At 38.3% G+C, this 14,769-nt stretch overlaps 1 protein-coding gene across 4 annotated transcripts in view; it reads left to right on the top strand.

The window, feature by feature from the left end:
* Window positions 1-14,399, top strand: part of NEBL (nebulette) — a 258,828-nt gene extending 244,429 nt beyond the window's left edge. For all 4 annotated transcript variants that reach the window (XM_040547657.1, XM_040547658.1, XM_040547655.1 and 1 more), the window contains 2 exons: window positions 5,970-6,085; window positions 12,192-14,399. In XM_040547657.1, coding sequence (XP_040403591.1) covers window positions 5,970-6,085; window positions 12,192-12,368 — 293 coding nt within the window. In that variant the 3' untranslated portion in view covers window positions 12,369-14,399. The remainder of the gene's footprint in view (window positions 1-5,969; window positions 6,086-12,191) is intronic.
* The last annotated feature ends 370 nt before the right edge of the window (window positions 14,400-14,769 follow it).

The following is a 14,769-nucleotide window of genomic DNA, read 5'->3' on the forward strand; positions in this document are numbered from 1 at the left end:
TTAGCAATGATGTTTAGCACATCATCTTTAAAAGTTTGCTAAAAGCTCACCTGTCATAGCAGTCAAGCTGGTTTTCTTTTCATACCTTTCACAGCCTATCCTCCTCATATATATATCTTGCCTTGCTTGCTGCCAAGGTATCCGGTCTTGTTCCTGATTTGCCTGTGACACAGGCCTTCTTTAAAACTCTCATTAAATTCTTGGCTGACCACAATTACGTTCCATTTATCCTGCTGTTCATGTTTTGGCAGGATGTAAACTTCTGCAGAATTAAGGCAATAGGCTTCTTAAAATCTCTCCATAAAACTGTTTCTCAGGATGCTTGTATGGCTACCACAATGCTGTGCTGAGCTCATCTCAAGAACTTGTACAGCAATATACACAGCATGGGAAATAAACAGGAGTAATTACAGGGTGGATGGTTGCCCAAAAAGGTTAGTGAAATCTTAATCTGGAACTCAGAATTGACTGGAAAAAACCTTAAGCACCTAACCTAACTTCAAATTTGGCCCTGATTTTGGTAGGGGGACAGACTATCTTACCTCTGCATGTCTCTTCCAACCTTAATTATTCTATCATGGCCTTTATTATTGTTTTGCTCTCTTCTACTCTGTGATCACTTTGGTTCCACTTTTGTTTCCTTTCTTTGGCTTGAAGTTTTTTGAAATTGTGTCCCTGTTACTTACAAATAATATTGTCCATGGCTTATTTGTAAATATTATAACTTTAAATATATATAAATAAATGTTTGTTTTCATGTAGTCTACTTTTTTTTTTCCACATCTTTTTGGCATTCATTTTTCATGTCCTTACTCAAGTTGATTAGTACCTTTTCATCAAAAGTCTCGCTGAAAGTTTTGATGGGATAACTCTAGAGGGGAAGTACTGCTTCAGCATATAAAGATAGCTGAATCAGACCTTGAGTGATGTCAGGTACATTATTGTGGAAGTAATTCTGTTGCTAGAAACACTGAATTCAGTTAGATTCAGGAAAGAGGTGGAAACTGTTGAAAGTATATTGGAATATTCCATTTTTGCTAAGTGATGATAATATACTATTTTGTTCAAGGATATGATTGGTAATACAAATTGTAACCCAAAACACTTTAAATATTTTAATGATGGGGAGTACCAGCCAATGTCTGGAAAAAGTGATAGAAACAACAACAAAAAAAAAACCACCATGAAATACTGAGAACTGAAGTTACCGCTGTGACACTTTCAAGAGAAGTCTTTTAGAAGGTGTCAATTGTTATTATCCACCAGCTTCAATGCAGCAATAACAGATTACTGTGGTCAGGGGAGTTGTGCAGTTTGGGCAGTTGCCCACCCACATACACAACATGTGGGGCATCCATGAGGACCGCAGAAGTGTGCTGTACACATACAGTTCCTCACATGATTGCCTCACTTCTTTGATAGTGTTTTCTGCTGCATGAGACATAGCTGAATAGTTTCTAAGGCAGGAACAGAAGAAATAAGGAACTAATAGCTACAGGACAGACTTTCCAAAGGAAGACCGTGAGGACTGCTGTAGATGAGGCAACCTGTGGAAAAGAAGGAAGCATCAAGGCAAAATGGGAAGGAGTTAAATATACGTGGAGCAGCAGCTTCTTCTGTTTCAGGGGAGCTAATCAGCACAGAGATATATGATGCCATATTCTGTCTCTGTAGCAACTTCTCTGCTCCTTGGGAACTCTACAGACACAAAAATTAAATGAGTAATAATCATGATCCTTCTTTTTGCTTTCTGCTCTCTTGTGCTGCTGTTATTAAGAAATGTTGCAATGTTTTAGTTCTCTGTAGGCTTTCTACCTTGGTAATGAAACCATGAGTAGAGATAACATCAAAACATGAAGTGAAAGAAATGCTTAAAAAAATGTCTGTAAGAATAAGTGAAGTTATTTTACATATGGTCCAGTAAATGACATGTATTGCAGTAAATGGCAAAAATACAGTAGTTAGTAGAGGGGATACAATGTTTTACTATGGATTGTCAAAGTTCTGCTGAACAAAAGAATTCAAGAGAGTTTAAGAATGGTGTTGATAAAATATTATATCTTGGACCCTGCCCTTTAAATGATGGTTCTTTTCAGCATAAACTTTTTTTTTTTTTTTTTAATATAACCTTGTGGCTATGTAATGCTCTCTTGATTATTCCTTTCCTGTTTCCACAATCTGACCTTTTTCTTTCACGGTCATTCTTAAAGCTTGCCACACCCCATTGTCTGCTGCAGCACGTTGATACCAACTATCATTCTTTCAGGTTCTTCTGTTTCTGATGCTTCTTGTTTCAGAGGCTTCTCTGTGTTTGTCTTATATCAAGTTCATTCATTTTCCACTCTTGTTTCTCTGGGGAAGCCTATAAGGATATAGTAAGCAAAATATGATAAATTCCTTCTAGTAGATAATTTAAAATAAGTATCTGGCTTGATTCATAAGTGGAGCAAAAAAAAAAAAAAAAGTTTTGGTACATCAGAATGCATCTGGTAAAGTCTTAATGCAACAAGAAAAAACTTCCACCTGTGCTTCTGGGAGCAATGGTCAACCCTCAGATCCCTCACCAATAAATCTGGCTTCAGCTAAATGAATTTCATGTTCCACTACTGTGTTTTATTATTCCCTTAGGTTAACTAAAGCCATTGTTTTTGCTGCTGCTGCAGTCAGTGATGCTATAGAACTTTATACCTTGGTCTGAGCCAAAAGGTTGCAGGTAACTATGGCTGATGATGATGAAGGAAACTTGAACTCTTTTTTTCTGCATTATTTTATCTCACTTTGAGTTAAAACTCACTTTGTCACTAAAAACACAGCTCAGATCTGTTCCCTTCACTGATCTGCTTATTTATGTGCTTCCTAAAGTGTCTTCCAAATAGAAAATGTAAAAAATTTGTTAAAAACTGTTGATCTTTTATTTATTTCATTTATTTTTTTACAGCCCCAGTAATACAGTATTCTTTTAATGGACAAAAAAAAAAAGGTTGGAATTATTCAGTCAAATGTCTTCAACGCTGATTTTATATATGCTTTCTAAATAAAAGACTGAAAGATACTTAGTGAAGCTGTGGAATCCTATAAATTCATTCTGTTTGTCTAGAATGTTTTTCTAAAATTTTAGTTTCTTATGCTTCCCAAAATTTTTCATGGTTTGTAAGGTATGTTTTACTTCCTTGGGCTTACATTTTCTGTTGTTGCAGGTAAAATAGTAAGCAGATTCTCTGAGACAGTTTGACAGAATTCTCTCATTTTGTTAGAAGCTGACTGCAAAAGAGGAAAGCACATCTCAGACCACTGCTGACATTTGTCACAAAGGCAGGAGGCATGGGGTTATCCTCTCCAAAATAAACCCGTCGATTTGGAGTACATAATGAAGGAGACCATTAGTTGGCCTTGCACTGACAAGGGATGATTGGTAGGAATTAAGAAAGATCTGTTTTGTGGGGAAGGAATCAAGAGTCAACAGTTTCTACCAGAGCATTCACTTCTTTTAGGAAGACGAAAGGGATTCTCAGGGTGTCTGTCCCTGCCAAGGAAAAGCTGCTAGCCCTTTGTCACTGCAGAGCAGGCAGGATGCTGACTGATCAGCAGCCAGTGCTTGCTTAAGATACTTCTTCCTATGAAGTTAAAAAGTTCAAGCTGTGCTTGGTTTTGAACCCACATGACCAATTTATTACTGGTTCGAGGAGATGAGGCTCTGTTGGCTTATGTGAAGTGACCTATGTTTATGCTGGTGGTGAATTAGGCAAAATATATTCTTTCTCGCTTGATCGCAGAACCTTTGATTAAATTATGTTTTTCTCTATTTTCTCATGAAGGAATTCATCTGGTCATGTAAAAATACCTTGTAACAACACTGAAACGTAAATTAGTTGATGAACTACTTAGGACTATTCACTTAATGCATGATAATCCTGTGAGCATGTTAACGAGCAGCAATTCTCTGATGATTAAACTGCTTTAAAATGTCTTTGTACTCATATGTCATTAGAATGAACTTGGCACTTCTAAAACATCCATTATTCATCATGTTCCAGTGTTGCATCTGACTGTGTATCACTTTAATTTCACTCACTTAACAAAGCAATCTATTCATTACAATAGTTTGCAACATGTTGTCTAAATCAGAAAAAAATTATTTAAATATACAGCATTACTTATCTTTGAAAATATAGTAGAGTGAAAAATAATGTCCCAAATCATAATTACATACATAGTGCATTTCAATATGCTAACTAATGGATGTTTTTAGAAAAAAACTTTGTTGAAATCAATGATATGGTTAGCTGGGAAAGCAGGTTAGGTAAAATACTTGGCTGAAAGCATAAGACTGACCTTTATTTCAGAAATATTTCAGCAAATATTTTCTCAGTAATGCTTTTCCACGTGTATCTATTGTCCTGATCACTCGAGAAGGAGACAGGGACAGAACATTATTACTGCAAATATAAATACTTGTTTATATATATATATATATATATATATATATATATATATATATATATATTCCTGCTCCTTAAGTATTTGTTCATTCAGCAATGCCTGGGTCCCTCCATACATTGTGAACCCCATTAAATCCTATATGAGTTTTGCTCCTGTTTGAATCAGTGTGTGATGGCTGCTCCAGAAGTGCTTCTTCACTTCCCAGCAAGCCCAAGGGATGTTTCTCACAAAACATCAGACTGCTGATTGCCTCCATGTTTGAAAATTTTTGACCCATGGGCTGCATGAGCTCCATCTCTTGTAAGCAAAAGACAGCTTTTGTCAGACAAGTTAATAGAATACAGGCTAAATGGACCACTTGAAGATGTGTCAGTTGAGATGCATTTTCTTAACAATATATAAATTTCCAGTAGAACTAGTAAAATTCTAGTAAATAGCAGTGGAGATGGGCTAATAACCTATATACAAGCTGGAAAACCTTATTCTCAGACTGATGTTTTGTAACACATGCACAGACATGAGGTAACTAAACTTTTAATCATTAGATTTTGAAAACCACTTCAGTCTTAGTTTTGCTTTAAAAATGTTTCCTGGACCTGCTGGGAAAATAGTGACTAGTCATCTATGCACTGCTTTGTTTCTCAGAGATTTTTGGTCAAATGTGTTTTTTTGATCCAGTCTGTTGCTGAATTTGGATGCTTGAACAGATAAGGGGATGCTAATGCTTTCGTCTCAAACAACAGATGTAGGGAGTCCTTGGTTGTATTAACTTCTGGTACAATAAAAGTCAGCTTATTAATCAACAAACTATGGATAATAGAATTGATAAAATAGAATTGTTAAAATTAATGTGAACAAAGCATGTGTGAAAGAGGAAGCAATTGTGTGGTTAAAAGAAACTGTAAAAGAGGTGGACTTGGAAATATTTAAATAACCACTGATCTGGCTGAGATTGTTGATGGAATCAGAATAAACTAAGAAACCCAACTGTGGACTCATGTTTTTACATTCCTGTCTCTTGCTGTGAATCAGTCTTTCTTTGTTCATAGCCCAATATGTAAGAGTTTGCAATGAGTTAGGAACTAATTGTGGGGAATGTCTGCTGAAGTATTTCAAATATGTACTAATATAAATCTTTCATCAATCTTTCCTTGAAAAATGGCAGTTTATGGCACATGATACTGCGTTGTCTATGGCAGTATCAAAATTCAGCTAGTGGTGTCTCGAGCTTTAGTATGCCTTTCTGTGGTCAGACTCCTTAAGGCATATTAAGCTTTTCCTTCCAACTAACCTTGATAGTGTTTGGGGATATATTGCTCTAGCTTTGGCTACATTAATGTATAATTCAACCTACGGAAAGCCTTATGCTGTACATGGGAATAATTCTTAACTATTTCATACTGAGAAATTGTTATTTATGATGCAAATAATCTACAGGTTCTACAGATTGCTGGATAAGGACTTTTAAAAATATATATATTTTTATTTTTTAACTTCCATTAATGTGTCTATATTTCTTTAACACACAGCCCCTGTTCTCCCTGGGGCCTATCAGCAAAGTCAGTCCCAAGGATATGGATACATGCACCAGACCAGTATGTCATCCATGAGGTCAATGCATTCACAGCCTCATTCAGCAGGCCTGGTGAGTATTGGATTTCAAGAACAATTACATTTGGCAAGCAACATCATCAGCGATTGTGAAATCTTCTAAATATGAGTAAATGGTCTCCTTGAGTTTTACAGTTGGACTATTCAACTGTCCTAATTGTAAATGATAGCCCTAATGTATGAAAAGGCACTGGCAAGAGCTTTTATGTCAGAATGTATCATAAAAATGTATTTATGATCTCCAGAAGGCAGAAAAATAACTGCATCTTCCACTTGCTAATAGTAGTAAATGCTTTGATAGTATTTCACAGGGTGAGCTTTGATGATATGCTATGTGATGAAATTGGGCTCCTAGTACAGGATGAAAATCTCTTACGATCACTCTGTTGCTTTAAATTTGTTTTAAATTTTTTGACTTGTTGATTTTGTACTAGCAGACTTTATGCCTGTCCATATTACTCATCTTATTTGTATAAAACTAGCTTAGACTCTGTATTAGTGACCTTTCCAATTCAAGAGAAAAGTCACACAAACACTTGTCTGATCCAAATTGAGTTACACTGTTGGGAGATTGAGAAGCTTTATCATCAAACAGTGGCCACAGTCATGAAGTTCCCGATTGTGGTGGATGGGAACATAGAGCTGGAGTGAATTTTTAGTGCTGAGAGTAACTGGTCATGGTTATAATACTTTTTTTTTTAAATTCTATTTATTTATTTTTTATGGAGGCTTCCGGGGGAGTGTTGAGCTTTTTCTGTTTGAACTCCTTATATATGGTTATCATATTTTTGTTATTGTATCACTGCCTAGACATTTTGCAGTTCAGATCACATCACCTTTTACCTTAAAAGTGTCAACTTATTTTGAATTCTGAACTATTTTAATGGATGTATATTCCCTACATCTTTAACCTTGTTTAGGGGTGAAGTATTTAATTCTGAACCAAATCTAAAACTTAATAGAAAAAGGGAGTTTTTGTTGAACTGAAAAAAAAATGAGTTGTCAAAATTGACTAGAATTGTATTTTTATTTAAGACTCCATGCTACTTTATATAGTAAAAGTTGCTGCTTAAAAGCAAGGGATCCAGATACGTGCATCTTTGGGTGAGTCAGTAACCTGGGAAACTCTTTTGATACCTACCTGCATGACATCCATGAGGTGGCTGGTACGGGAATCAGCCATTCATTTCCAAGGATATCTCAAGGCACCTGGGGAGCTGCTTTCCAAAAGGGCCAGTCAAAAAAGCTGGGGAGCTGGGAACCCGGGCTTTGCCAGCAGACTTGCAAGTGAGTGGGAAGCAAAGGAAACAGCCTTCAAATGCAGCGTATAAAGAATGGAGATGCCTGAAAATCTGGAAGTCAACTTAGCAGCCTTCATAGCTGTGTGGGCAGGTGGAAGGCTACTATTTCCCTCATACTTCCATCTCCCAGTGACTTTCCTACTGGGCTGACTGTTGAAAAAATTGTCTTGAGATTCATCATTTGCCTCTCCTTCCAGAGCTGGAATTGTGAAGGTAAAAGGAAGTGAATGAAGTTAAATTTAATTTAAATTTAAAATTTAAAGGATAGACTGAGTCTTTCAACAGGATTTCTTATCCCTTTTGTGAAACAATATTGTTTGACATTCTTTTAAGTGATAATAACTGTTTGTCATTGGGGGGAAAAAAAAAAGGAACAGAAAAAACACAATTTGAACTGATCTTGTTGCTGTTTAAGACTGAGTGGGTTTCCTTGAAGACAACAAAAACCCAAACATTTTCAGAGGGAGAAAATCAAGGACTGCTCTCCTGGTGCTGACTGCTAACTTGCCAGTCAAGTGAGAAAGACAGTGGGTGAGGAAGACCGTCCTGGGGTGACAACTGTGCTCCAAAAGAGGCCTTTTTGACACAGCTATAAACCTGGCATGCTCCCTTGTCTTTACGCCTTGACATCAAAAGACTTTTCTTTGCCTGTGCAGCTTGTCCAGGTGTGAAGGGTGTGTTATACTCAGCTGCTGGGCCAGTACAAGGGAGTCTCAGAGCAGGCTGTGGGGAGCCCCTGGTCGGGGATGTGCTTAAGTGTAGTGATTTGTGCAGACTGAAGAAGGCAGCCTTGGAGTGCTTTTCAAATGCAGTGTGGATGTGTCCCTAGAGATCTGATAAACTTGCGCGGTGTTAGGTTCATTGCTTTCAGCTTCCTGGTTGGTCCTGGGCTTGTAGCAGTACTGCCAGAGATGCATCACGGTCTGGCTAAGCCAGCCTGAGGGAAGAAAGAAAAGAGAAAAAAATAAGAGGGTGAAGAGACTGGAGGGAAAGAAGTGACAGCCTAAATACTGGTTTCAGAGCACAGGTGGGTTTTGAGACTTGACTAAAAGCAATGAAAGTGACAGTCACACATCAGTGTCTCAGTTTGGCTGGAACTTCTCCAGGGTGAGAGTGATTAGGATCCCATGGGTTATATTAGGGTGGGGATGACTGGAGAGGTAGCTGCTGTAGTAAAACCTGCTCCCTTCAGACCATTTGTTGCATTGTTAACAAATCAGGGTCTCCAAAAGACATAATCATATTATAATCACACCTACTAATTTCCTATAGTGATCAATAGAAAGCTTCTAATTTTTTTTTTTTTTTTTTTTTTTTTTTTTACTTTTGAACTGTGTTTTGTATCAGGCATGATCCTGACACAGTTTTTGAGTAGATTTTTTTTTCCTAGATGAATTGCATTATTTTTGATACTTTGCTTTTGCTGACTTCCTATAAGCAATTTTGCATAAAGGTCTGTGTTAAATTGTTGCTTGATATACAGGATGTTTTGTAACAGCCCCCCGAAGGGTTCAGACAGACTGTGTTGGCCTCTTTGGAAAATAACAGGGTGTTCTGAAGCCTTTATGTAGCTAAAAGTGGTAGGAGAACAAAACCTAGATTGCAAGCTGGTTTTCTTTGATAGCTGCTCTATGTGAAGGAGACTGCAACAGGTACTGCTCCTTGCAAGGACAGATCCAGAGGATAAGCATAAACTGATGGATGAACTGGAAATATGCATCTGTCAGCTCACATCTGGCTGAGGAGCTGGGAATATGACAGCTCAACTTAGGTACTTATATGCACAAGGCTTACTGCTTTTTTCTAAGCAGTAGCTACACGATAGACCTTTGAGGAGGTAGGAAATAAGGGCATATTTGACTGTTTTACAAACCCCCAACCTTTTCTTATACCCTCTTGTGCTCCCAGACCTGCTAAACTCACTACTGACAGAGGAATAATTCACTAAAATACATTTAAAAAATCCATGCGTTGAGTCCTTTAAGCATTGTAATTCTCAATTATATAGCCCAGACTACATTCTGAAGTGATAATTAGGCATTAAAAGCTAACGGGATTATTATGGAGATTTCTCCTGACAGCCATTTAGCACCTAATTAGGTGTTAAGGCCATAAATTTAGGTTTCATGGCAGCATTTAGGGCCCTAATAATTTTTTTTAAGTTTGAAATTGCCAGCTCAACTCCACAACTTTGACGCCATAAAGGAGACAGCAGTAGTATGTCCTATACCACGATGTTCTAAGGATGACTGAGCATTCTTCTGGTTGAGCAAAAACTTAGTTTTTTCCAATATATGTTAGCCTAATAGTATATTTAACCTCTTCTCCAGTCTTCCTCCATTCAAAGGAGGCATATAAGCATGGCTCAGGGGAAAATCCATTCGTTGCCTTATGCCAGGCATGGACTTATTACCATTTATATTAAATGAATTCTTTTTTTTGGAAACAAACTGCTTAAAGGACTAACTGCTGCTGAGCTTGTTATAACAGCATATCTTTTGCTGTTTTTGGAGTTAATTTCAAGGCTCAGTGGAGAGATCAGTGGAAATAGTTGGAAAAAAATAAGATTCTCAAAGGTAGAGACCATTCCCTAGGGTTTCTGACCACTAGTTTTCGGGTTTGTGAATCTTTAAGGAATTTTTAGTGGTGATAGAACTCTCCAACTGTTTCCTTTGATGCAGTGTGTATACAATGGTGCTTTTTTTCGTTATCTTCCATGAACCCTTGAAGATATGAAAGAACTACCAAGAAGCCACATAACTCAGGCTGAAGGTCTGTCTTGGTCACAGCCTGCAGGGCAGCAACATTACAAGGCGTGGCAAAGAACAATTGTACAGAGTAAGATACAAATATAGTTATAGAGCATGCTTGTCAGTCAAGGGAGTGGTCTACAGTGTTCAACCAAGAGTTGATTTCTCTAGTATTTAATCTGTTTTACCAATGATAAAGCCAGAATCGAGACCTAAAGTGTATTTTCTAGAATGGAAGCAGTGATAATGAGTCGTCTTGTTGTGTTTGGGTTAAATAACCCCAAATGACCTGAGTGTGATAAATGACTCACTGCGTGTGGGGGTATTTCCATTGTTTCTGGAAATGATTTAATTAAAAAAACAAACTCAAAATACACATATATGAGATGGAACTAAAATTAATCCAGAGTTTTTTTCCTCAGGTAGGAAGCAGACCAAATCTTGCTCTCTCTTAAAAGATTTGTACAGTTGTACTAGACATTAACTCAAACATTAACTTTTTTTTTTTAAAACATTTTACTCTTTAAATCATTTTACCAGAAAAAAACAGCATATATGATGACATACAAGAAGGAGCTTATAGGGCAGTTGGTTATTATCAGTGATGCTTGAATTACTCTTGAATTCTGTCAAGATACATGGAAAAGAAAGCACTCTTGGGAATTTAAAAAGTTTTGTTCTGCTGTTAAGAAAGGAAGGGTTTCCTATGGGTTAGAAAAGCCACTTTGAATACCAGTAAATGGTAGCATTTTGTTAGTTTTGAGTGGAAATAAATTCTCTATTTAGAAAGAAAATGGAAGTCTTTGCCTACAGCTGACAGAAGTGTAGAATAATTTGCCTTAACTAATGACAGGTCTTCTTGTTCTGTTTAGGTTAATCTTTTATCTGAATATGGAAAATTGAGTATTTGTAAAAAGATACTGCTGCTCACAGGCAGCAGCTCTTCAAGAACTGCTCCCACACGGCTCTGTACCACGGGGTCCATCCCCCAGGAGCACACTGCTCCAGCACAGGTCCCTCACAGGTGGCAGCTCCCCCCAGGCCCCCTGCTCCTGCGTGGGCTCCTCTCCACGGGCTGCAGCTCCGGCCTGGGGCCTGCTCCTGAGGGGGCTCTCCATGGGCCGCAGCCTCCTCCAGGCCACATCCACCTGCTCCACCGGGGGCTCCTCCTCGGCGGGGCTGCAGCGTGGAGATCTGCTCCGTGTGGGACCCATGGGCTGCAGGGGGGCAGCCTGCTCCACCAGGGGCCTCTCCACAGGCCGCAGGGGAACTGCTGCTGCGTGCCTGGAGCACCTCCTGCCTTCCTGCTGCACTGACCTTGGGGTCTGCAGGGCTGGTTCTCACTGCTTGCTCTCTCAGCTGCTTTTGTACAGCAGGTTTTCTTTTTCCCCCCTTCCTTAAATTTGCTCTCACAGAGGCACAAACAACACTGCTTATTGGCTCATCTCCGGCCAGTGGCAGGTCCCTTTTGGAACTGGCTGGAGCTGGCTCTGGTCTGACCTGGGGCAGCTGCTGGATTCGTCTCACAGAGGCCACCTCTGCAGCCCCCCACTACCAAAACCTTGCCACATAAACCCAACACAGATTAAGATCCTAATGAGATGAAGGACATTCAAAGAGATGGCAAAGCTAATGAACTGGATGAAAACGCATTTCTTTTCTGTAGTGAAGACATAGGAGAAACTGTTTGGGAATCATGCAAATAGGCTGCAGAAACACAGCTAGCCATGGTGGGACATAATGAACTGTTACTAGTGTATGCATGGAACAACAGCTGGAATATTTCAAGAGACAGTGAACAGTGTGAAATCTGTTTGTATGAGGACTTTGAACGATGTAGTTTCACAAAAAATAATTATTTTGGTACTCAGAAAAAGGGATTATATTAATTGAATGTTTGTCAGGGCAGGGGGTATATTGTTTCTTTTCAATGGGTAACTTGTGTGATTTCTTTCTCTGCCTTGCTCTTTTTTTTTTTTTTAATGTATATATTTTTTAATACTGCTCTTCTTTTCTAAGCAAAGAAGAGAAAGAAAGTATTTCTGCTTAGGCCGGAGACTTTACAACCTTGTTTTCTTTCCTTCAACAGAGAACATACAGAGCTATGTATGACTACAGTGCTCAAGATGAAGACGAAGTTTCCTTCAGGGATGGTGACTATATCATCAACGTGCAACCAATTGATGATGGCTGGATGTATGGTACTGTTCAGAGAACTGGGAAAACAGGAATGCTTCCAGCAAATTATATTGAGTTTGTTAACTAACTTTTGTCTCTAGTTCTTTGAGGTTTATTATGATTTACTCAAAATCTAACCTTTTAGAAAAAGTCAGAAGAATCTTTTAAGACCACATGTTCATTACTTTATCAGTGCTATAACAGTCTGCATTCTCATTCAGAATCCAATTTAGAGTCTTTTAAAGTAAAGACAAATAAACAAGAAGCTCAGAGCTTTGAAAACAGCATTGCTTATAATAGTGCTCCCTCAAAAAAAAAAAAAAAAGAAACACAAAACTTATATTGAAGCCTGGTGCTGCTAATCCTATAAAGATTTTGGTCAATTAGCTGTAAAGGGGAAATACCTTCTCCCTACATCTCAGAGGTTATTTCTCTTTATAGTAACCGTGAAATTAATTCACTTCTTATGGCACTCTGAAGTCAAAGGAGGTTAACACACTGAGTTTGGACACATCTTCAAATTATTAGGGAGATGTTTAATGTTTGAGAAGTTAGTGCCCTAATAAAAATAAAAATGTTGGGTAGAGAATTCAATCATTTTAAGTAATGACAAGTAATATATTTGTCAAACAAACAAACAAACAAACAAAAACCTTCTGCCCAACAGCCTTATAATAAAAAGGTCTATTATGACAGCAAAAATTTCCCAACTCTTCCTTACCCACATTTTTTCCTGGATTATCCATTTTCCTTTAATCACAATTGTGACCTCTTCTATCAGCTTTGCTTGCATCCCAGTCCATCAGTTAGGTCCATGCCTGGGTTCATGGTTCTTCAGTATCTTTTCCACAGAAAATTCCTTGCAAAGACTATCTAGAGTATAAAACCTGTCAGCTCTTCTGTTTCCTTCTAATAATACTTAGCATTTAAGTAGAAACTTCCACTAGGACAATGTATGACCAATTCTTCATGTTCCTTTACTTTCCCCTGTACTGCTGTAAATAGCCTGTGTGAGGCCCCAGTGCTGTGCAGTCACACAAAGCGTGCAGTCACAACCCTCCGTCTTCTCACAAGTAACTCGCTTAATGGCTGCTTTACTGATGAGCTAATGCACCTACCCCTGCTGCAGAAATATTTGCACCTCCGTCGAAGGGTGGAGAAGAGCTCTGGTTATTGTAGTGCATTTCAGCTCAATGGCCTATTGCTTCTGTTTCCTCAAAAAATGTTGGTGATCCAACAGTGAGTTGTATGCTTACAAAATGATTAATGAAGGAGAAATATATTTTTTTTTCTACAGATTTATTCTTTTTCATAACTGACACTGAAAGTAAAACTAACCAAACAAAAGTCCAACGTACTCTATTCTATCACGCTTCAGGTTAGCCGTGTGTAGAAAACAGTAACAATATTTTGCTGACAAACCTTCACATGTGCTCTTTGGTGCGCATGAACTTATGATCAGAAGTGCAGGATCCAGGTCTCTGTCAGTGAGGCTGAGAGGAGGGGATCAAATAATTGGTGACCCAATGGACCTGTGAGGGACTAGGTCAGCAGGCCTGGGGCACAAGGGAGTTCCTCTTGCTTTAATGGGATGCCAGGAGGGTGCCATGTTCCCTCACAGGGTGAAACTCTGGGAGGAAGGAAAAAGAGAGTTAAAGATCTATGTGGGAACTTACTCATGAGGATGCATATAAGCATAAGGAAGAAAGTGTGTTTGCTGATAGTATAACTTGTGGTGTTCAGCTATGTGATAGAGAATTTAATTTTGGAGTAGCTGTCAGAATATTGAGTCTACACTGGCATTCTTTTATGTGTGAAATTTTAAAAGTAGAACTAAATGTAGAGTTTATGGATAATTTTATATTTTTTTATTTCACAAAATAAGCAAGCCTGCAGTATAGTATGCCTTTAAACAATAAAGAAGGCAGTGTGGATCTATTACATCTGAAATTTGCAGCTAAAATCTGTCAATACAAACACTTCCTAGTTCTATTTTTGAATACAGTTAGGAATTGGAGAGCTTATGCCATTTTTTTCCTGTTTTTAACAAAGGGCAGGTTCCAGGCTGCCAAACAGAGGATGGAATGACTGCATAAAAAAAAAAAAAAGGAAAAAAAGGTCCATGTTTGTGGAATTGTGTTGCTTTCTTGTCTGCTGCCTAATTTCAAAGCTAAAGCTGACCGGGAGCACCTAACTTCAAAGAACGTGGTTTACAACCAGGAATGTGATTCTGTAAATGTGCAATTTGTATGGGTCACATTGCTGTCATTTAAAATTCTTGAAAAATGAGGGCTGTAACAGACCCTTATGCATTACTGGTGACTTCCACATTAAATTAGCTAGCTTTGCAAGTCAAATGGCTTTTTCAAAAGGCTGGTATGGTAGGCTCAGCTAGAAGCTCTCGAAAAAGCACTCCGCCTCTGTGTTGGTTTTCATCACCAGCCATCAACAGCAAAGAGAGGAAACCCATCTTATGGTGGCTGGCAAAT

This window comes from Cygnus olor, chromosome 2, assembly GCF_009769625.2.
Source record: "Cygnus olor isolate bCygOlo1 chromosome 2, bCygOlo1.pri.v2, whole genome shotgun sequence".
In the NCBI taxonomy this organism is placed as follows: domain Eukaryota; kingdom Metazoa; phylum Chordata; class Aves; order Anseriformes; family Anatidae; genus Cygnus; species Cygnus olor.